Below are 21726 nucleotides of genomic sequence, written 5' to 3'. Positions count from 1 at the left end.
GTTCGGTTTCGATATTATACGATAACGGTAATCAACGAGGGGCAGAGGAATGTATTAATTTGGAGGTGCGTGGTGCAAGTGCGACGGCATGCAACACGTGGGATGGTCTGTTCGTCAATGGTTCCGAATTCACGGCGGCGGAAAATTAATATTATTATTGTCGACGACAGCCGGAAGAAGGGTGGATGTAGAAACCAGAAGGGAGAGAGCGAAAAGAAGAGAGAAGAGACAGCTAACGAATACTACTTGAGGACGTATTTGTAGTCAAGCCCAGGTATTCTCAAATTCTTTCGGCAAGTCTACCATCCGGGATATGCCAAAAACGAGATATTACGCCAACATCCAATGGCGCTGGGAAGCAACCCCCAAAGCATATCAAGCACATGGGGCGCGGAATCCAGGTCAGATTTCGTTCTGCCCGGCTCATGGCCAGGGATAAAGGCGATGGCCTGGCGCAGGAACTAGTGCACTAATCCTGCTGTGCTCACGGACTTTCGGAGGTCAAATTTGTCCCCTTCTCCTTAAATTTTCTGTTCTCGGGGCTCCCCGTTTTCGATTCGATTCCCTCCCAGAAGGGCCCCACATTCCCAGGGTTTTAAGATTACTGCTGGGTGTGCGATTCATGCCAAACATTGATGGGACATTAGTTAGTTTGCATTTTACATATTTGAACGACACAACGCTTTTTTATATCAAAATCTCGACGGTTGTTCGTTCTATATACGCAGAACAAAGAACTATCTCATGATCTCTGTCCAACCTCAACGAACAAGCCATTGATACCTTCGGAACGGAATTGGGCCCCGAGGGCCTGGTTCCACTGTGATTTAAGTTCCACAGCCAATATGCCCTTTGTTCGTTCATTCGTCAAAGACGTCATGAAGCCTGCACTTGGCAGTTGCCAAAAGGCTTTTCGGATGCACAGCGTTCCGAGATCGAAGCTTGGCTGGCCACATTGAATACGTATAATAATATACATGAACACCCCTTTGCTCCGCTGTGCCCCACCAATTTGCTACACTGTCTACGGATCCAGCATCCAATCTCGGGTCCTGGGTTATTCCTTTTCCTGTGCTCCCTGAAACCTGCCTGCCAGACACAGTATATAGATAGCACTGGATCCTTATGTAAGATAGGTTAACTCTGCGGGATCCAATAAGGCTGAGGCTGATTTGAAGTTGACTCGGATATATATGGTTCCGAACAACACGAAAACAACAAACAAAATGTTCCATGCCAAATTCTTAGCTCGCAGCAAGCGTTTCTGGGCGTCAGCCTGTACACACCCGCACCTGTCGATGCCATTTGCCTTTTGGCCAGTGCCACCTTCGGCTTGAGGGGTTCCAGCCTGCCCGAACGATAATTGTCCGGAGCCTTGCTCAATTTTTTTCCTTCGTGTGATCCTTTCCAGGATAATCGAAATTCCCAACGAGCCCAGGATATCATCCCCCTGTTGGGTTAAAACGGATCATTCTTAATCATTTTGCATATATAGCTACGGAGCTTTTATACTGCACACGGTATGTGGCACTGGAATAACCATCGGGCTCTTCGTAATCGATGGAACCTACTAGTAAGCAAGTCCGGGATGATGTGGAATTACTCGAGTTCGCTATCCATTCCACAATATAGCTACGTAAGCCCATAGATATATCGTACGTACATACATACATTTACATGTAACAGTACTTACAACGCTACTACCACGAGAGGGTTACCACGATATGGCACCCCTTTTCTCACATGAATTTCACATTGAATCACATATACCATATTCTAATTTAGCTGGTACCATGCGCATACATGTATCCTTTCCTCTTTATGCAATAAATGTCACCGTCCCACCTCCATCATCTTGTGCAAATATCCAATTTCAATGCTATACTTTTCATCAAACCCCTTAACCACCCTTTTTGCTTCCGTTCGTGCTAAATCCAGTGCATCATAGAGCATTTTTCCAGGAGTTTTGTGCGCATTCCGTACATAAGTCCGGTGCGCAAATGTTACCAATAACCTTCCAATGTTTTCGACCTCCTTGCTTGGCTGGTCTGGCTTGAAAGGAGGGAGACTTGGAGTTGATGCAGACCTCTGGCGGGTCGTATTGTAACTGTGGCTGTGGCTGCGACTGTGATGCTGATGTGAATGATTTCGCTGGTGATGATTATGATGATATCCAGCTGTTGGAGTCAAAGGTCGGAGTTTCCCGTCTTTAGACACTATCCTCGATGTCCCTAGATAATCCTCTTCATCACTAGTGTCGATAACAGATTCCGTAGAGGTCCAGTAGGAGTTCATAACAGCATGCTCGTGATCACGCTCATGGTCTTCTTCCTCTTCTTCATCTTCACTGGGTACAAGATAATTACCCATCACAAGTATTCCCTCTTCTAGCTTGCGTAGGTTCCCGGCAGCCAGTCCTTTCCCCCATTCGGTATACACCCGGACACCGGTTCTAATATTCTCCCGTGGCCGTAATACCCATCTATCATAGTTCTTCTTCACGGATTCTGCCCGTGCTTCTATGAAATTATCCACCACCGTCAAGCCGTTGTCCACAGCAGCATCGAGTGGATCCGGCAGAGCGGGTGCATTTTCTAGGAGTCGAGCCGGAAGGTGGAAAGGGGCATATTCATTGACAATCCGAAAGAGTTGATATGTCGCCAGATGATCTCGGGCTCGCGGGCGCGAACGGCGATGATCGATGTTATCGGCCGATGCCATAGTTTGCGTCGACAAGTCGCTCGCCGCGGGCTCCGCAGCACCGCAACCACTAAAAAAATAAAAAAATAAATAAAAAAAATAGAAAATTTCGGGAACGGGGATCAAAACAAGACGAAAGGTATTTGCTATTGAGAGTTGGAAGTTTCGATCGTCGTCGAGACGCAGATTCAAATACTTGAGCTATCGATATCAGTTTCTTAGCCAGATATTAGCATGCGCCTCCGAGTTTCGACCCAAATACTTCGTTTAGCACGTGAATTGGCGAGAGCTGCGCAAGCTCAGCTCTTACTGGACCGGTGGCGTAGGGCACTTTTGGGTGGCAAAATCGTCAACTCAAGATTGTTGGGACCCTTCGTTGTTGTACAAGAATTAGGAGCAAATAGCATCGTTCTCGACAGCAGAGCAATGCAAAATTGCCGGCTGAAATGTGGTGATGTTGCACGATGACATAAGCTGGGGGGTACCGGCTGGGACACCAGACAACACAACTTCGACAGGACATCCTGTTGTATTATCTCGGGGCTCGGATAGAACCCACCAGATTGAATTCACTGACCTGCCTGAATCAATGAACTCTAGATCTTACAATCCAGTGACAACTGAAGATTTTTCTAAGTCTCGCATCTTATTTTGGCTCCTTCTTTGTAGCTAGTAATGACACCAAGAAAAATGACGACTCCACCAAGAATCTCGCTCTCCGGAACTAATTATGAGGTAGTATAATATTGCTTGCGGTTCATCTTTGACATATTTAAGCCTAGGCTAATACATATGTAACCCAACCCCCAAAGATTGGATACAACCATGGCAGCTCCCTCAGGGTCCAAATTGCCCGGCAAATAGAGTCTTACTATGAAATGTTCCAGAATAGCTCTAAGCTCGACCGTGAGGGTGTCCACCGCAGAGCGAGAGAATACGAGGCGACAATCTTAAAGTTAGTCCCACATCTTCACCAGGAAATTGTTGGGATAGCAGAAGGTGCCGGTGTCGACGTTCTTGATATTGTAGCTCTTAACGTTAGGAGTGAAATCGTCCTGGGAGAGTTTCAAGACGGATGTACGAGCATCAGCTGGAAGGTTGTGGGTGAGGACGGGAAGTCAATCCAGTATCTCGCCCAGAACTGGGACTGGGTCAGACCTGTGCAGCAGAATCTTGCATTAGTTGAAATCGAGCAAGAAGGCAAGCCGACTATTAAAATGGTCACCGAAGTAAGCAAACAATATCTATCAATGTTTTACCTCTCTAATGTGGGTACTGTTTAAAAAGGCTGGTATCGTTGGAAAAATTGGCTACAACAGCCACTCGGTCGGTGTCCTTCTGAACGCCCTTCGTGCGTCCCCAACAGACACTAGCAAGTTACCGATCCACGTCCTCCTTCGGCTATGCCTAGAGTCTAGAACTGCTTCGGAAGCATTATCTCAAATTGAGAAGTACGGCGCCGCCTCGGCCCAGCATATCCTACTAGGCGACCTGTCCGGTGCGCAATGCCTAGAGCTATCACCCATCAGAAACCATTGCATATACCCAAAGGACAATAATTTCCTCGCGCATACAAACCACCCCATCGAGAACACTGCTATAAAGGAACCATCTGAGTTCCCTGGTTCCAAGGAAAGACTGGGGCGGACGCACGAAATTGTGGAAACAATTGGTCCTAAAAATCTATCGCCACATCGGCTCAGGGAGACAATATTCAACGATGGTAAAAATGGCAATTTTAGTATTTGCGCATCAGAGAATGCGTGTAAACCAAAGTGGATTCGGATAATGACTTTGTTCAACATCGTTATATGTTTGAAAGAGGGGAGCGAACCAACCGCTGAAGTAGTGTTCTACAACGATTCTGCGGCCTGGATTGATCCCAAAAATGTGTTACTACTATAAATGTATAGTAACCACACTATACATACACGAAGGACGTGGAATCAACAGATAATGTTTGCATCATGTATTGTAATCATTTCGTTAGTTATTACCATTGGAGATTAAGATATAGTACATGTCCAGGTAGATCGGATTCCGCTTAGGGAACCTGTAAAATGAAAGTGGCCTATCGACGGCCATCCCAAAATAGGGCGTGATGAGAAGAGAATAATCCAAAGGATAGATAAGTTTTGAAATGCAGCAAACCAGCCCCACAAACGCCTATTACATTCACCTACTCAGCCACGAGCTCCTCGTCGTCATTCCCAGGTGTACTAGGCCCCCACCCCATCTCCCCTCTCGCTTTCCTCCCGTCAATATCGCTCTTTCGAGCCTCCTTCTCTAGATGCAAGTGCAATTCTTTCATCGGTTTGATCATAAAGTTTGCGTATTCCTTTCCAAGTTCTCTTTCCCAAGTTTCAATCAACATGTTTTCAATAATGTAGTCGCAGGCGATATTTCTAGTGATTCGTGGGGATGCTGCTGTCTCGCTGCTGCCAAAGATAGACGAGAGCTCGTAGATGTGATCGAGACCGACGGTCCGCAGGAACGCGAGTAGGTTCTCAATAAGTTCTAACCAAATATTAACATCACCGTGTTCCTCCTAAAAAAAAAAAAGCGGGTTGAAAAGGGTATCAAACTCACCATATCGTTCCTTGATGCCTAAAGGCTGGTCATCGAAATACACATCCCGTCGGAACTTATCCGTTAACTCAACGGAATAGGCAATTTCCAACAGCGGTCGCAACAGTACCCCAATCAACCCACACATCTCAATCATCGCAAACAGTTCTTTCCTACCGAACCTTGCTAGCCACTTTCGATGGTCCTTAACGCAGTCTTCAGTGTCGATAAATCCGGCGCTAAAAATCAAGGAGAAACACCATATATTCCAGAGCGCCATTCTCATGCTATGGACTTCCTCCCGGTTCAGCGCATCTAACATTTCTCGCCGTAGGAGCCCCGGACATCGCCTTCTGATACGAGATATTAAACCATCGATCACACCGAGACAGCTATTGTAAGCGGACCTAAACGATTCGAAATTTCTGTCGTTGGGAAACAATATTTGAATAAGACTGTAAGCACTTGGGTTGATAGCACTAATGAGAGGCATCATATTTGCGGAGATAAGACCGTTAAAACGGGTGCTAAGCAATCGCGCTGACATGAGGGACTCCAGAGACGGCAGATGGGAAAGAATTTTTAGAACAATTTCGTTGGGTAAGGATTGGATGCTTATTAATGTTCTTCTTCGTTTAGGGACGGCTTTTCTGGGAATAGTTATTGTAGAGGAAGAAGGACTGGCAACTGGCTTCCGCAATATTCGGGGAACATGCGAGTGTGTAGACAATGAAGTGGGAGGAGGGGTTTTAGATCGAGATTCAACAGATGTGGACGTGGAGTTTGAGGTGAAGGATGGCGAAGACGAAATGGTTGACCCGGATGAGAACGATGGAAATCCAGATATTCCGGGATGAGGCCCACTAGGGCGCAGAGGAAGCGGCGTGTATTCTGAGGACTTTGGAATATCATCTGCCCTATCCGAGAGAGGCGAAACGGGTGATGGTGAACGCTTATCATTTCGATCATCATCATATTGCTCTTTCTCCAACCATGCTATTGTCTGTTCGATTGTTTCTTCTAGATCATCATTTGAAGAAGTCGTGTCCGGTTTAACAATTCTAATCGGAACCGGCTTCCTTTTAGGAATGAAAATGTGAGCGCTTGTTTGATCCATCGATTGGCCTCGGTTTCGAACGACTATGGGTGAGATTGGTGTGCTCTCTGGCACTAGCGAGAATGAGCGTCCTTTTATCGGCTTCGATGCCGGTAGACCAAAACCTTCCACATTCCTAGCAGGCGACAAGTCTCTGCGAGCTGGCGCTATCGGGGTTCGTTCAGGTGTGTCCAAGAATGCAAAAGGTTTCGTTTGTGGAACGATGACATTCGGAACAGGCTTCCTAGTCACAATTGGGGTTTTTGGACTCGGTGACTGGACAATGGGGCTCTCCATTTTTGGTGTAGATGGTCCGGCGGTGCTAGGCATTGGAGGTACAATTGGTGTAAATGTTTGGGATTCGTCTGGTGGTGTCGTTGGACAATACATCGATTCTGGCGGAGATTTGGGCGAGCGTAGACGAATATTGGTGAATGATCTTCTGGCCAGATTCAAAAACCTCGGTCGCTGTTTCTCTGCCTTGCATGTACACAACTGGGCGCACTGGCAGCCTGATGAGTCTGTGGAACTAGAACGGGCGGCCATTTTTGCGAATCGAATCTATCGTTTCCACCCCCTTTGGTCCTTATGTAGTGGTGAAGCAGCGCACTGCTGTCGGTTCGGCTGTCGATAAAACTATATGTCAGAATGACTCGCGATCAACGAGCGTGAAATTCGTTCCGAAGAAAAGTGGGCTACAAGGCCTGATTATATTGTCGAGAACATGATCCCCGCGTTAAACTAAGATTCGTCGGGACCCTCGAGCGATGACTAAGTCGTCAAGATGGCGCGAAGCTGATTTCAAGAAGAGGCGGCAGGCTAGGCAAAAATGTAGCAGCCTCATTTGTATTTTTTTTATCAGTTCGAAAGTCGTGTGCAGGCATACGAGCCTTTTTCTGCAAGTGAGGCTCACACTTTTCTGATTGCTGACAGCAGGTTGGTTCCAAGTTCTTGGCCCATGCACCGGCAAACTCCGTTTGGGCCGTCGAGTTCAAACGCTGGCTAAAAGCACCGAAGTGCTACAGCGAGGGTGAAGCATTCCTCTTTGCCCTCTGCCACGGAACGGATGTAGGCCTGTCATTGGCGGGCGGAAGGCAGGAAAGGTGCCTCGAGCGTCAGCCTTCTGAGATTCGACCCCTCCCATGAGGAGGAGAACCGAATCAAGGCTAGTCTGTACCACCCGAATTCCAAATGGTGGGCGAATGACAGCAGGTGCTAGTGGGATGGATGCAATCGTAATCGCAATTTTGATCCTTTGGTTTTCGAATTTTTCCACGTTGGCTCGATCTCAGGTTTTAGCGTACATCTTTTGGACCGAGGTTTGCGGTAGACGCTCCCATAACCCGTTTCGATTTTAGGTTCTTATGAGCGGCGGTGTAGCCTATTTTGTCGCCTAATTGGATGACGAAGCCGTTATCGAATGTCATCTGCATAGCGTGCCCTCCACGGCACCCCCAGGTTGCGTCTGTGTATCGATAATCCTCCAAGGCAACCCCCATTCTCACTCGTTTGTCGTTCAACCGCAGCTCCGATTCATGCCGATGATCTACGGCAGCAGAATATTTACAAGAGTCGTTTCGCGTCGGCCTTTCTTTCAATTTCAGATATCGTATTCAAGACGCCCGTGTCGTATTTCATCGAAAGCCGTTGTTTCAAGATCAAGAATCTCACATATAACAATACAGCATGCCAGTTCTTCACTATTGCTTCCAACAATTTCGTCAAGTAGTCGAGCCACGAACCGTGACAAATTCTAGGATCAAGGATTCAACCTTATGCAATTTTTTCGTCTTCAACATATCGCGGGAGCACAACATGTCGTAGTATAGCGCAATCGCTATCACATTTTAAGATGATTGCGCACCATCATGATTCCACGTGCAGATACATTTTAAAAGAATACTCCGAGCTGAACTTATGCTTCCTTGTTTCGTTTGCTTCGGCGAAGAGGGTGCGAGATCTCAGCTGAAGTGTCCTTCCTTTTCGCACTTGCCTTACTCAGACTACCGATCGTCTCCAGGCCATCGGTAACGGACTTTGACAGTTCGCTGTTGGAGGACAATGCATTGTCCTGCTTTTGTTCTTGTTTGTGAACACCTTCTCCAGACTTTTTTCCGGCCTCCGTTCGTCTCGAGGACTCAGTCGGTGTTTCTTCGGTTGGATGGGTAATTCCCAAAGCAGCTTCCTGGCCAAGCACCCACCCCACCTTCTCAACGCTTCTTGCATCGACTACTTCGCCTTCAGATGCAAACTTTCTACAAAGTCGCCTGACCCTCTTGAAAAACTCTGAATACTCTTTTGCATCGTATGCAATCTTTCTGTTCCACCCGGCAGAAGTACCCGGTTTGTCCATCATTATCCAACGGAAAGCTTCGTCGGAGAACATCGGAATGGTCTCAGGGAACACAGATGATAATATCGCGGTTGCCGTAGCCGGACCAATACCCTTCAGCTTGACTAACACCTTCATCATCGAAGATACCTGGGCTAGGGCGTCATTGTCGTCATTTTCTGCTTCGCCTGAAGTAACTTGGTCTGGAAGTGACATATCAAGAGCTTCATTTACAGTTGCCTCGAGCTCCTTGACCGGGTTTGAAGACACCAATGGTAGAATTGTGGGACGAAATTTCCCTCGTTTTCTAGATTGCGATCATATGTTAATGATGTAATGCAACGGTTCGATATCGATACCTGCCTCCTCCTAGTTTGACGTACAATTTCCAAAGAACTATATTCTTCACTTGGGACTCGTCTAGTCTTCTTCCTCCAAATTCAGTCTTTGTGATTTTCTTATGATTGGCGGCGGTGTCCGAAAGTCCGTCCCTCCAGCCATCAATTTCCTGTAGTGTTTGCGAATCATTGTTCTTCGACTTCTTTGTAGGTTGTTTCTTGTCTGAAACAGCTTTAAGGACCGCAGGATATCGCGATAGAATCGCCCCAAATTCGGTTCGCGAAATAGTTGAAGGAAGGGGCAGTGAGGCCATCGTACAGCACTTTGAGCGATCGAGTTTTGGTTCCTTTGCAATTTTCGCCCTTTCGAGTTTTCGGTTTCGATTTAGGTGTATGAGATTAACGAATCAACCTCTGCCAAAAGCAAGGGGGTAAGTAGCCTCGAGGTCCAGGGGGCGGAGCGACATAAAGAGATGCATGCACGATTAAGCTGACTAGCTGGTTCTGTCCTTAACGTGAAGCGGTGACAACGCGCAAAATACCACATCTTATAACAACGACCACGAGATCGAGGACAGCAAGCCTAATTTGCCTCTCTCCAGCAGCTGGCCAGACTAAACTTAATTACTAAGCTAACTCCCGGGATACCGAAGAAGCCCATGGCCCTATGATAAACGGTTAACACTCTCTGGGCACGGATACACGCGAATATCACTCACAGGTATCTTTAAGCGGTTCGCCTGAAGAGTAAATCGATTGCATGTCTAGCTGGTATAGATTTATCGGGGCCGATCCTGATCTAGAATTCAGTAATCTCTGCCCGTATAGCTTAGGGGGTTAAACGATAACATGCGGTTTGAGCAGTCCCCGAAGTGAAAAAATCTTTAGTCCTCCGGTAGACGGCAATAAATATCTTATTAGCATTGCATGATGTAATCCGCTGGATCCATGGAGGTGGTAGACTCTTTAGAGAGCTCACTAGTGTCGAAAGCTTCAGTTAAAACAGCGCCGACGTTGATGCCTTAAAGATCACAGCTCGAGGAAACATTGAGCAACTAGTATAAAGACAAGAAGTATTCAGAATTAAATGCAATTGGTTCGTCTCAATGGTTGAGCTATTACATGTAGAATATGCATACTATGCGTGAAACACATAAAATTTATGAGTATCCCTTGACGATATACGGGACAGCGGTGAAGTTGGGAGATTTCAGTCGTCAGAAAGTAGGTCTATCACCTCAGTGATCTTATGTTTCTTCACACTGCGTGCTGATTGGAAAACGACTTCGCCGTCACTATCATTACCCGCCGCAGAATTCCACGTTACTAGGGATGGCTCTCGTTCTCGCTTTGTGGGCTTCCTTCCATCTTTATCTCGGGCCTGGTAATTAATAGGAAATAATTAACTTTGACTTTACTTAATCTACTGGTGTATATTGCATTCTTACTTTATAACGGAGGAGCTCACGACGGAGTGTTTCGGGGGACATTTCCTCTACGGATTGCTTCTCGTCATCTCTGATCGAAGGCTCGGGGGACGGTGAACGAGGTATCAGACCTTCGCTCTGTAGGTACGCTAATAACAACTTTGACGTTAATATCGGTAAATTTTACGAGAAAGAGGAATATTCAAAAAAAAAGAAAGAAAGAAAAAAAAACCTACCTTTACTAGCATAGCGGAAAATGAATGTAACGTACGGGCGATCGTGAGGGTCTAACTTTCTGGTGTGCATAAATGCTGCCCATTCGTATTCCGCGGTTCCAAATAAAGTCTTATGAGAAACAGCTCTTCCTTTCAGAGACTTTTCGTGAACCTCCTTGATATCCTCCAGTATCTCGCAACGGCGTGCATCGTTACTCTGTCTTGCTTGTTCTTCAGCCCGGAAAATCAAGACTTTGAAAGTACCAATATTTTGTAAAATTTTAGCCCGCGTTTCCATCTCATCCGACTTCTGGTCAACTAACATCCAAAACCAATAAAATTAGCCCGCCTGTAGCTATCAAAGCACCTGAGCTAGGACGACGTACCCGTCTCGAATTTTGAGAACCTCATCTTCCGTCTTTCCATTAGTCCGTTCACAGCTCGGCTAGACCTTGTTACAATTTCTGTTTTTCTCGTTGTAGTGAAATTTGCGATCATCATCCCGTCAGCGTATATATGATAATCATGTCGCAATGCAGTCGAGTTGGTGAAATCTAGGTTGAAGATGAAAGGCTTGTCATCATGGGAAATTATACTGCAGGTGATCGTGGAGCCCTCGATTTCAGTTCCCAACTCCTCGGCGGGAACACCGTCGACACTGATCGTACATGTTATTCCTTTGTGTGATGGCATTTTTTATAGGTATTATTCAGATAACGGTTGCAAGGGGTAGGTGAGCGATCCCAGACCCGAAGTAAGGACTAGGATATTCCTTATGCAACAAGAAGAGGAGGAAGAAGAAGAAGAAGAAGAAGAAGAAGAATCTGAAAGAAGAAGGTGGAAGAAAAGGAGGCGGTTGCAGGTGGTGATGTTGTATCCTCGTCTCTCCCTGAGATGTCGAGTATATTGTTGCAGCCCTGGCTTCACCGATGCCACGTGACCGCAACACGTGACCGCAACACAACGTGATGCCCTTCACAAACAATCAATCAAACCTTCTCCAAACTCACTTCCCAATAAGGAAATTCTCTATTCTAATAACTTCAGAAAACGATCAAGGAGCAATTAGGCTCTCACATATATAAGCATAATTATCGCAGCCTTCTTTGTTCAGACACCGCGCGCTATTGTGAAACCGTGTGGTGTAAATCGTCTTGAGAAGCAACGGCCGGTGACCATGATCCCGTATTTGCAACTCGAACAAGCATCGATCCTATCCGCGGAGCCTCAATACAATGCATCTCCACCAGGGGTAGCCCGAGGTAATGATATGATACGTGACGACCATGACATCTAAATTCAAATTTATAGTTTCGCTTTGTGCAATTGTGGGTTAGGCGAACGCCTTCCGTCATCGAAGTGTCTCAAAATAGCGCCTTTCATTAGGGTTCACCACTCCGAACTTTCTCTATGCCTATTTTACCATTCAAAATCAAAAATTAGGGACGGAACAGCTCAGAGCATCTACAAACTTAGATCCCCCTCGAGCGAATTGCGAAACTAGATAACCAAACCGCTTCGATATATGCCGCCATCAATGACATCTTGACGATGCATATCCAACAAGGCTCTCTGGAAAAGAAATTGGCTATTCTAAGGAAACACCCGGCGAAGAACGAGAAACGGATGCTAGAGCTAAAGAAGACATATGAAGCTAGCTGGAAGAGCCTCCGGACGGATCTGAAGGCCCAGAGAGACGTTTTGGCAATTGAAGAAGACCTTCGGAATTCATTTATGAAGGAGTTAAAAATTGGTTGTGAGAGGAATGGCGGGAATGGCGGGAGTAGCTGGTGGAAAGGAAATCACTCGCGTTGAAAAGTTTACTCTTGCCGTGCAGTAGTTTGGAAGACGTTTCAGGGTTCCACTTCGCAGACGCGCAATCCGTAATGCTTTTTGATAGTTTCGAGGCCAGGTTTTTTGACAGAAACCTTTTGCCGAACGGCGTCGTAATCTAACAAACAAAATATAAACTCAAAAACAACAAGCTGAGAAGCCAAACCTGCAATGGTATCATTAGTATATACATTACAAACCCTCCTTGAGCCGCTATATCGTTCGTAACATCGTGGGAAGCTATTGTCGTAAATGCCAAACTCCGTCTTAGACTTCTCCAATCAACAAGCTGAGATAAATGGTCCACCCTAGAGAAACAAAGCTTCCAAACAAGACCCGTCGCTCAAATGGCACAACGCTGAATGATATCAAGGCAACAAGAGGCCATAGTTTCCAACCGGCCAGCTGAAATTTCCAGAAGTCCTAGACAAACTTTTGTATCAGATGCTGAATCCTAGATTACGTAATAGAAGTTTGGACCAAGTCTTGTATTCGATTACCTTAGCAAGGTTCCATTGCACTTGTTCCCAGGGATTACCATTGAGAAGGCCCATGCCAATGATAAAGAGCGCAGTGTTAATTGGGCCACCGCAGCACTGGTCTAGAAATAATTTTCGGGCAATATTGCTCTTCTTGAGCCTCCCTGGCTCTTGGTGGGCAACACCGGGTGGAAACGGCGACGAAGGTGCCTTCTCTTTCAAGGCAATATCATCGGTTTTCTTTAAGTCCTGGCGCGAGCCTGTAGGATAGGTCGGGAAGCTTCGTTCCAAAAAAGCTTGCCATTTGTAATTAGGAGGAGTGGTGATCAGGGTGAATATGATGAAACGCAGAATGGGAGCAACTGCAAGCTCAAAAGGTCGCTGGAGAACTAGACATCAGCACAGCACTATCACGTCCCATTTCACTAGATCGAACGTACACTCGCTTTCCACGCGGCTAGTATCTGAGCGAGGAAGTTCGAAAGTCCTGATAAGAATGAAGCCTGGATCGCGGCAATTACAATTGGAGGTATCGCCATTTCTCGGCGTAATGAATATTGTGCTAGTGAGATAGACTGGTGATAAAATTTAGTTCTACGCCACGATCGAGAATGGCTCTACACGGCCGCGTCGGTCCGAGGATTTGAATGGTGCGCCTGAGCTCTGGGAGGAAAAAGTTATGCGAGTGAACCGAGGCGCCACGATGCGGGAAGCGAATTGGTAATGGGAGTGTTGTGGTTGAAGTTGAAGACAGTCTGGTCTGTCCGAACACAGACCGGCAGAGTCTCGGGCCGTGTCAAACACCACAGCTCCAACACATTGCATTGCCTGCACATGAAATTGAATTCGAACTCGATTCCAACATATGCATATCGTGAGAACTTCTTTATCAGTTAACATTCAGAGGGTCGATGGGAATATAAAATCCCACTGCTCTTAGCTATTTCGTCCTACAATGGCAGAATAGCATTCGCTCTATCTCAGCCCCGGATCCCGGCTCTTGCGAGAAGGTTGCAATGGGTTTCGAATTCGTCGTCGTAAGGTAGCGAGGCGTTTCCATCGCGTAATAGTGCTTATTTTCTCAAATGCAAACTCGTACTCGGGTGTTCATTTCTTCGTCGGCTCCAAGGCTCAAGTCATAAACGGTATATCAACATGGTTTTTTCAAGGACATCGTCGCCTTCAATCGGGTTTTCGTCTTGTTTCGCCCAACGTGGTGTAAGAGACTTCACGAGCGACAAGTCCCAAATACCGTTTCCGGCAAGTTTGGGGGTTTTGACTGAACGCGGGCCAAGGGGAGTCTTCTGCGACGACCACTACCACACCACTTTCGACCTCTACTTAAAAACTACAAGGTTCTGGACCTTTTCTTGTACCTGATATTGTCTTAGACTCCACACTATAAAAATACTTAATTACCAAGAGGCATTCCAAAGAGCCAAGTTCGAATCTAGGCTGGTTGCATACTGTTCCTGCAGGAGCGCCCTGAACCGTAAAATACAACTTGACAACGCATTCGCAACTCTCGATATCTCGGACCGGAAGTAAAATTCCGAGAGGAGGATGGCAAAGGATATTACAATAACTACTTCGAAGGGGGTTGTGAAGAAGGGGTCAGTGGTGGGCACATCAGGCGGGCCCCTGGCAAAGTTAAAGCGCAACCGAACTTGCTTCTGGGTACTCGGGGCGCTCATCCTTTTAGGACTTATAGGTCTAGGGGTCGGCCTCGGAGTCGGTCTAACGAGGGGGTCGAATGGTGATAGTTCCGACAATACCGCAGACAATTCTACCGATGGAGGAGATAAATCAGACGCGGCAAGTACTAGTTCGAGCGTTTCGAGCGGTTCGGGTGGGGTCAAAACAGTTACAGAAGCATACAAAACCAGGCCTTCACAGACTGCGACTGCAGCCCACTGGCAACCTACGGCCGGGGAAACCTGGCAGATAACCCTCATCCGCCCTCCCAACAATACCGACGAGAAAGTCAGTGCCTATGACATCGATCTGTTCGATAATTCATTTTCCTTTATTGCGAGTCTCAAATTAAAGGGCTACAAAGTTATTTGCTATTTTTCGGCCGGTTCGTATGAAGATTGGCGACCCGATACGAAGTACTTTACCAAGAATGACTACGGCGAGGCCATGGATGGCTGGGATGGGGAATGGTGGTTGGACACCAATAGCAAGAATGTCCGTGACATCGTTTCAGATAGGATCGCCCTCGCCCAGGCCAAAGGATGCGACGCTATTGACCCGGACAATATCAATGGGTATCAGAACCCCACTGGTTTCAACCTCACCGAGGACGATGCCGTCTCTTTCCTTGAGTTCATGGCTGGGGAAGCACATGGCCGTGGGATGGCCATAGGACTGAAGAATGGGGGTGCCATAGTCGATGATGTGGTAGAATACATGGATTTTTGCGTTCAAGAGTCTTGTGTAGCCTACAACGAATGTGGGCCTTATCGTGCGTTCCTCGAGTACAATTCCCCGGTCTTTCATCTCGAATACCCGGATGAGAGCGAGATGACAGCTGCAGAAATATGTTCACCAAAGAATGGTGCGCAGGGCTTCTCAACACTGATAAAGCATCTTATTCTCGACGATTGGACCGAGTACTGTCCCTAGCTAGGCTCCGCTATACATTGTGAATCTGTCTGGCTTTGAATCTTGGATTAAGAATTCTAAATATAGGTATGTCAGCGCAACGTTTTGTTCTGCGTTCTGCTTTATTAATACCTTAGACTATATTGTTTAATCGATTGCATAGGCTTCAGCACTTTAAGTATTTTAATTTAAATATTAGTATCTGTTGATTGATTTGATCAGTCTGATCATTGAAGATACTACTTTATCTAATTATGCGATAGCCGTCAAGCTATAATACCCAAAAATACCTGTTTAACCTGGAGAAGGCGGTCGTCTAGTCATTGTGACACAAGCTTCATGCAAACAGACACCGGTAACCCCAGGTAGCCAACCGTATCTTCGACCAAGAGATAGAGGGAGATATTTTGGTGGCTGGGCTGTTCTCGTCTACCAATTTCAGATAACGAATGTCATTCGATTTCGTGCGCTTGTTCCTCTCCACTGTTTTTAATTTTGTAAATTTCGAGTCATACGGCCACTGAGCTCAACCAAAGTACAGGGATATAGATATCAATGGACGGATATCCACCGGTTGTTTATGTTAGTATACAGCACGCAATTGGGTTCGGAATTACCAATATTGCATATATATGTTGGGACCTATATGTCCACACGAGGTGTATACTTGTAACATCAATGTCACGGTTTTGTTGGATGCGATCCTAACTAGCCCTCCAAACAGACAGAATTGGCAGGCAACGGACGAGAGAAGCTCGATCGATCGGGTAGTTTAATCAACTGATAAGAAAAAACTCTATGTTTCGTACGACGTCCAGGATACATCATACATCTGAGCTTGTGCAATTGTCAGCTGTGCAGAATCCCAACAACAGGTCTGCGGTACCACCGGAACAACATCACTACCGGTGTCCAACGACTCAGGGAGCCAAGGAAGTTATCCGAATGTTATAGGATTCGAGCAGTAAGTATTTCGTTTGGTAAGACCATACCCAATTGATATGCAGCTTGTTGCAATTGAATAGAAAGTTCCCGTTGTATATCATTGGCACTGCGAAGAACCTTAGGCTTTCTTGGGTGCCACTATGTACAGACGCACGCCAGACCCACCTACGAGTATTAGCCAACTAGCTCATTGACTTAGGGCAGCATGGCAGGGACGCACCGGGGCTCGGGAGCTAATGTCTTGACAACCGCCACCAACATCACAAAACCCTTGTCTTCTTCAGTTCTTCAATACCAAGAACTTGTACCAAAACGAAATAGGTGATATGAGAGTTATACATAAGTCCATCAATGGTTATTTTGCGACCATGGGGCAACTGGGACCGCTTGAATGGTTAAAATGATAGGGCATCGATGGGGCTCGATAAGACCTTACGAAGCTAGTTAGACTGGATCAAAAATGCCGGCAAATGGCTTTCCCCTTGTCGAGTCAGTGGAGCCCACGTTTATGACCCAGCGAGAATTCTTCCATCTCTGGAAAAACTTGTGTCAACCACGCCACGGAGACAATCTCTCCTTCGGATAACTCGGACCAAGTCCATTTGAATTCCACACTTGAGTGCCTTGGAGGAATTGATACACCAAATCAATATCGGAGAGCGTTTCGTATGGGTTAAGTTACGGTCTCTAGGCTTTGCGTCATAGCCTCGCCTTTTTCTTAAATCTCAGTCCAATGTTCAATCCCGTTAGTCAGTTATTCAGGGGGGACATGACATGTTTAACATAACGTTAACGAAATCGATCGAGCCCACACTCCAGCTAGTTAGCCCTACAGTGAGCTTTCTTCGATACCCCAACGGACTTTACACGATTCTCACCGCTAACCTCGGGTTATGCACTGTAACCTATTTCATGCTAATTTTAGGCGGCAAAACAGATCCCGGGTTGTTCTTCAGCTTCGTGATGAAATAGGAAGCCAAGAAATGGAAGCAGGGCTCTCATGCAGGTTCTGCGTCGCATAAATTCAGACTTCGTGTCAAGCGTGGATGTTAGGATGGCCAAAACCGAAGCCCCCCGGGTCAAAAAAAGACGCGATGAGACGAGTTGATGAGTTAAAAAAATTTTTTTTTTTCCATCTATCTGTATTCTTTTGAGATGGTCTGAATATACGTACAAAATTAGTATACAGAAGCCTGAAAGATAGGAGTTAATAATAAATATGAATGTCGTAACGTCTCGACTGCCGATAGTAGGAGAGCCGTCTGTGAGCCAAATAATTCCACCACTCGAAGAAACCGATTCCACCGTTCCTGGTCAACGTGCACCACCCAGTTAAACGATAAAGTGTAAGGGGGCGGTTATGTTAGAGAATTAAGATTATGCTGCGCTCTGGGATGGACTGATAGCCAAAGGAGGCTTTGGAACGGGGAAGGAGGAAGGCGGGCAGCTGTACGCTCAAAATAACACAAAAACAACAAACGCCGTAAACCTGCCAACACATATAAGAGTGGGCTGAATGGATGGAGGCAAATAAACCTGCGAAAAAAAACCAGTTTATACCCTGACATAAAGAAAATCCGCCAAATCCAATAAGGAATGGGTGTGGTATCATGAACAAAAAAGCAATGCTAAAAAGATGTAAAGAAGTTGAACTATATGCTGCTTTTAGAAGGAAAAGGTCATCAGTGCCGGGTTGAGGGCGAGTGGGAACAGCAAATGAGATACTGCGACGGTGCACTGCGATAGGGGAAACGGTTAGCGGTTAAACTCGGAACCATTATGGATTCAAAGTCAACTTACCATTGGAAGGATTGGTGTGAAGTCCGTAATTCGGTATGAATAAGGGACGAAGGGAGCAACGGCTAGAATAACCACTCCAGCAATAGCAAGAAGAGCAAAGATCATACTCCATTTAAATCGTTTCAAGACCTTTGGTACTTCAATGAAGAAGTTCGAGTATTCGACTTCCTTACCAGTGGCGCCCCATGTCACTAAAGAAAAGGTAGGTGTTAGCGCCGTCGATATAGGGCTTGCGGAGCAAGATTTATAAGACTTACTATCAATCTCAAACATATGGGCAAGGAGAGCTTGGGAGACGTGCAAAGAGAGACCACCCAAGAAGAGTGCAAGCATTGGAACCCATTTAAAATTTTCAAACACTAGGTTTTTTGTTAGTTGTTATATAACCGGCCCATGTGTGTCGGGATACTTACAAGCATAGAGAAAGGTTCTCTCGCCAATACGATACCTCATAACGGCAAGGGCGATATTTCCGAGGCCGTTGAAGACGATGACGATAGAGAACCATACTCGCCACGAGTCAATATAGTATTTGTCTAGATAACCGTTGAACCATCCGATGGCAAAGTAATTGGCAGTAGTCATAATCCATGCAGCTCCGATGGCGTAGTATGTCCCAATGTAAGAGATAATGGTGATTTTCGATGTCATACGGATGTTGGAGAACAAAAATCGACGGAACAGGGGTGTGAAAGGTCCACGGATGAGCCAGAAGCGAATGGGGTGGAAGAGTAATTCGTTGCAACCATATGCGTACTTTTCCCAACGGGCCAGTTCGTCATAGACAGTGAGGGACACGCCTTCTTGGAAACCGTCTCCGGTATATGCAGCTAAGCGGATGGTGTAACCATTAACTTGTAATCGAAGCGACATATCGAAATCTTCAGACACATGAGACTCGGACCAAAATTTTTCATAGCCATCCTCATCCATGTAAGAGACCTGTTGAACAGCTGACCAACGAAGAATGGCATTGTGACCGACGAAAGGAGCAACATCACCGTTAGAGACCGTGTACCTAATAGCGGTATAGATCAAGTTTGTGAAGAAAGTAATGCCATTTTCGAAGTAGTTGTGGACGACCTGCATGACACCAGAAGAGTATTGCATGATTCCGACCTCCGGTGAACGTTCGAGTTCGCTCACCGCATCTAGAAGACAATCTGCTGGAACACGGGTGTCGGAGTCAATAAGAATGATATAGTCTCCAACTCGGATATTTCCATCGGCCCATGCACGGCCGTCAGTTGTAACAACTTCCTTAAGGGCCTCTTCGTATGCCTGGGCCTCGTCATGCTGTGTCCAGTCTTCCGTACGTTCGATAGCAGCCAATTTTTCTTCGACTTTGCAGGAGATCATAAGGGCGAAGTTCATGTTCGATGCCTATATCAAAAGTGTTGGCCACGTGAGCTTGCTGAGCATACTAATCAGAAAAGTAATAGCCGTCGACGCAATAAAAACCAACATGATCCCTCCATCCTGTTTTCAAACTTCTCTCCGCACTCATCAACTGTACTTCGCCACTCTCTCAAACGAAGGGATTCCCGATCGCCCTCCCACGGCCAAAACACTCGTACCAAACAACAAGGATTTAATAAATTTAGGCAACTTACCTTCTTGAATTTTCCTCGTCGCAGGAAACCGTTTTCGCCATGTTTTGGACGGGCAACCCAGCCGATGTTGTTATCGGCATAGAATTCTATTCTGGCCTGTCTGTCCTCCTCTTCAATAAGTTGGAGTCCATCGTCATTAATGAAAATATTGGCAGAGCCGCCTTGTAGTTCGTACGTCGAAATGGCTTGTTTGATCGATTTGATGGTTGGGGCAATCACGGCATGAAGGCCCTCTTTGTAAACAGGGCACTGGATAGTAACATGCGGCAGAGATGGGGTCCTGATTCGAACCGGGGGCTTTGCGGAATAAAACTTGGAATTCATGGACAGTTGTCGGACGGGCCCGAAAACCTGGGCGATACAACCAACGATGACTTGCCCGAAGAAGAGTGTCAAGAAGATTTGGACAGGAGTGAGTGCCAAAAATGCCAGCCTTGTGAAGTCCCCATCGACGGCGATTTCAACGGCGAGCTGACGGTACCCGGCGCCGAGAGTGACGATGACCAAAATGAGAGTCAGAGAGACCAAAACGGTGTTCATCAAATGGGTCGGCCTGCTCTCAAGTGTGATCTCACCACTTTCCTCGTCCAATTCCTCAACATGGGCATGGTTAGGATCTTTCTTTTCGTTATCCGCCTCGATGTCTTCGTGCGTCCTCCAAACCAGCTCCATAAGCTCACTTTCGATCGACTTGGCTCTTTGGACAATATGGAGCGCATCATCGTCCCAGACAACCAAGATCTGCTCATGCGCGATAAAGGCAGCAAACTGATGCTTTTTGGCTCGTGGGAGATCGTCTATTGTTGGCAAAATCTGGATACGCAGGCCGTTCATTAAAGGTACATCGAGAGCATCCGGCGACCATTGGAGGAATGTTTTTATGACACGGGAATTTACAGTCATGGCGACCTAGCGGGGCAAGTTAGCAAGCTTTGACTACGAACACCACTACTACACCTGTTATGCTAACCTGGACGTTCATTGCTGCGCAAGCTGCAGCAAATCGACTTCTTCCTAGTTCCGGAGGACAAGCCATATAGTTGTTTCTGCTCTTACGAAGGATCACACCTTCTGCCTCACCAGTCACGTCCGCCACCCACATTTGGGAGCATTGCTGTTGGAAGAGGTAATTGACCATAACTTCGTGCTTAATATCTTCGATTAATGCGGACGAGCGAGAGGAGCCAGGGCTATTGAGCGAGCTTCTTGACGAGGACACACGAGACGGACTCCGCAAGCCCGGCATCTCGAGGCTACCACCAACAGCTGGCGTCATCGCTGGTCCCTTCTCGGATTGTGGAGGGGATGAGCCTTCCGGTGCACCCGCATTGGGCGCTGGAGGGGCCTTGAAGTAGTTTTTGAGACCCATTCTGGAGGCACCTATAGCGTCTTTTTACGCAGAAGACCCTGCTGTTCTTGATTTTTAAAAAACGACGTTCCTCCTAGAACCGCCCCGAGATTATCGTGATTCCTCCCTCAATTGATGCCGCAACTACAATCTAGACGGGAGTGAAAACGAGGGAGGACGAAATAGTCGTAACGAATGGTGGGGCGGAAGAAGTGGCGGGTTGTTCTACGGAGCGAATGGCGGAGACGCTTTGGAATACAATCAGTCAGGACGGGCCGCCTGAGATAGTAATCAAAGGAATCTCAAGGGTATATCAACTACCTGCAACAACTCGACTACAAACGAGAGAGAAGAGAGGACATGCAGTTGATATCTCCGAAGCTGGAGAGCGAAAGACTAACGAAAGACTGAGGGTAAGAAGGCAA

General features: G+C 46.5%; 8 protein-coding genes across 9 annotated transcripts; 2 read left to right on the top strand and 6 right to left on the bottom strand.

Moving 5' to 3' along the window:
• Positions 1-1833: 1833 nt before the first annotated feature.
• Positions 1834-2721, bottom strand: DFL_001883 (uncharacterized protein; the record flags this gene model as incomplete). The annotated part of the gene is made up of 1 exon (XM_067630578.1): positions 1834-2721. One exon carries the CDS (start codon positions 2719-2721, stop codon positions 1834-1836), a length of 888 nt encoding a protein of 295 aa, XP_067493209.1.
• Positions 2722-3390: 669 nt separating this feature from the next.
• DFL_001882 (uncharacterized protein) lies at positions 3391-4605 on the top strand (the record flags this gene model as incomplete). Its single annotated transcript, XM_067630577.1, has 3 exons — positions 3391-3435; positions 3513-3929; positions 3988-4605. 3 exons carry the CDS (start codon positions 3391-3393, stop codon positions 4603-4605), a joined length of 1080 nt encoding a protein of 359 aa, XP_067493208.1.
• Positions 4606-4879: 274 nt separating this feature from the next.
• On the bottom strand, positions 4880-6910 carry DFL_001881 (uncharacterized protein; the record flags this gene model as incomplete). Its single annotated transcript, XM_067630576.1, has 2 exons — positions 4880-5217; positions 5290-6910. 2 exons carry the CDS (start codon positions 6908-6910, stop codon positions 4880-4882), a joined length of 1959 nt encoding a protein of 652 aa, XP_067493207.1.
• Positions 6911-8279: 1369 nt separating this feature from the next.
• Positions 8280-9348, bottom strand: DFL_001880 (uncharacterized protein; the record flags this gene model as incomplete). The annotated part of the gene is made up of 2 exons (XM_067630575.1): positions 8280-9003; positions 9080-9348. The coding sequence occupies 2 exons, from the start codon at positions 9346-9348 to the stop codon at positions 8280-8282; spliced, it is 993 nt and encodes a 330-aa protein (XP_067493206.1).
• An 896-nt stretch (positions 9349-10244) lies between these two features.
• Positions 10245-11369, bottom strand: DFL_001879 (uncharacterized protein; the record flags this gene model as incomplete). Its single annotated transcript, XM_067630573.1, has 4 exons — positions 10245-10415; positions 10483-10610; positions 10698-10994; positions 11063-11369. The coding sequence occupies 4 exons, from the start codon at positions 11367-11369 to the stop codon at positions 10245-10247; spliced, it is 903 nt and encodes a 300-aa protein (XP_067493205.1).
• A 1407-nt stretch (positions 11370-12776) lies between these two features.
• Positions 12777-13527, bottom strand: DFL_001878 (uncharacterized protein; the record flags this gene model as incomplete). The annotated part of the gene is made up of 3 exons (XM_067630572.1): positions 12777-12932; positions 13010-13369; positions 13429-13527. 3 exons carry the CDS (start codon positions 13525-13527, stop codon positions 12777-12779), a joined length of 615 nt encoding a protein of 204 aa, XP_067493204.1.
• Positions 13528-14551: 1024 nt separating this feature from the next.
• Positions 14552-15616, top strand: DFL_001877 (uncharacterized protein; the record flags this gene model as incomplete). 2 transcript variants are annotated; one of them, XM_067630571.1, is made up of 1 exon in its annotated part: positions 14552-15616. In XM_067630571.1, one exon carries the CDS (start codon positions 14552-14554, stop codon positions 15614-15616), a length of 1065 nt encoding a protein of 354 aa, XP_067493203.1. The 2 variants fall into 2 exon arrangements, with proteins under 2 accessions (XP_067493203.1, XP_067493202.1); XM_067630570.1 differs by having other exon boundaries at positions 15131-15616.
• Positions 15617-18205: 2589 nt separating this feature from the next.
• Positions 18206-21322, bottom strand: DFL_001876 (uncharacterized protein; the record flags this gene model as incomplete). The annotated part of the gene is made up of 6 exons (XM_067630569.1): positions 18206-18277; positions 18341-18531; positions 18598-18699; positions 18754-19723; positions 19954-20862; positions 20924-21322. 6 exons carry the CDS (start codon positions 21320-21322, stop codon positions 18206-18208), a joined length of 2643 nt encoding a protein of 880 aa, XP_067493201.1.
• Positions 21323-21726: the final 404 nt, after the last annotated feature.

The sequence above is a fragment of the Arthrobotrys flagrans genome (assembly GCF_004000055.1).
Source record: "Arthrobotrys flagrans strain CBS H-5679 chromosome Unknown unitig_3, whole genome shotgun sequence".
In the NCBI taxonomy this organism is placed as follows: Eukaryota; Fungi; Ascomycota; class Orbiliomycetes; order Orbiliales; family Orbiliaceae; genus Arthrobotrys; species Arthrobotrys flagrans.
Note: the sequence above shows the minus strand (reverse complement) of the source record. Positions and strands in the feature narration are given on the sequence as shown.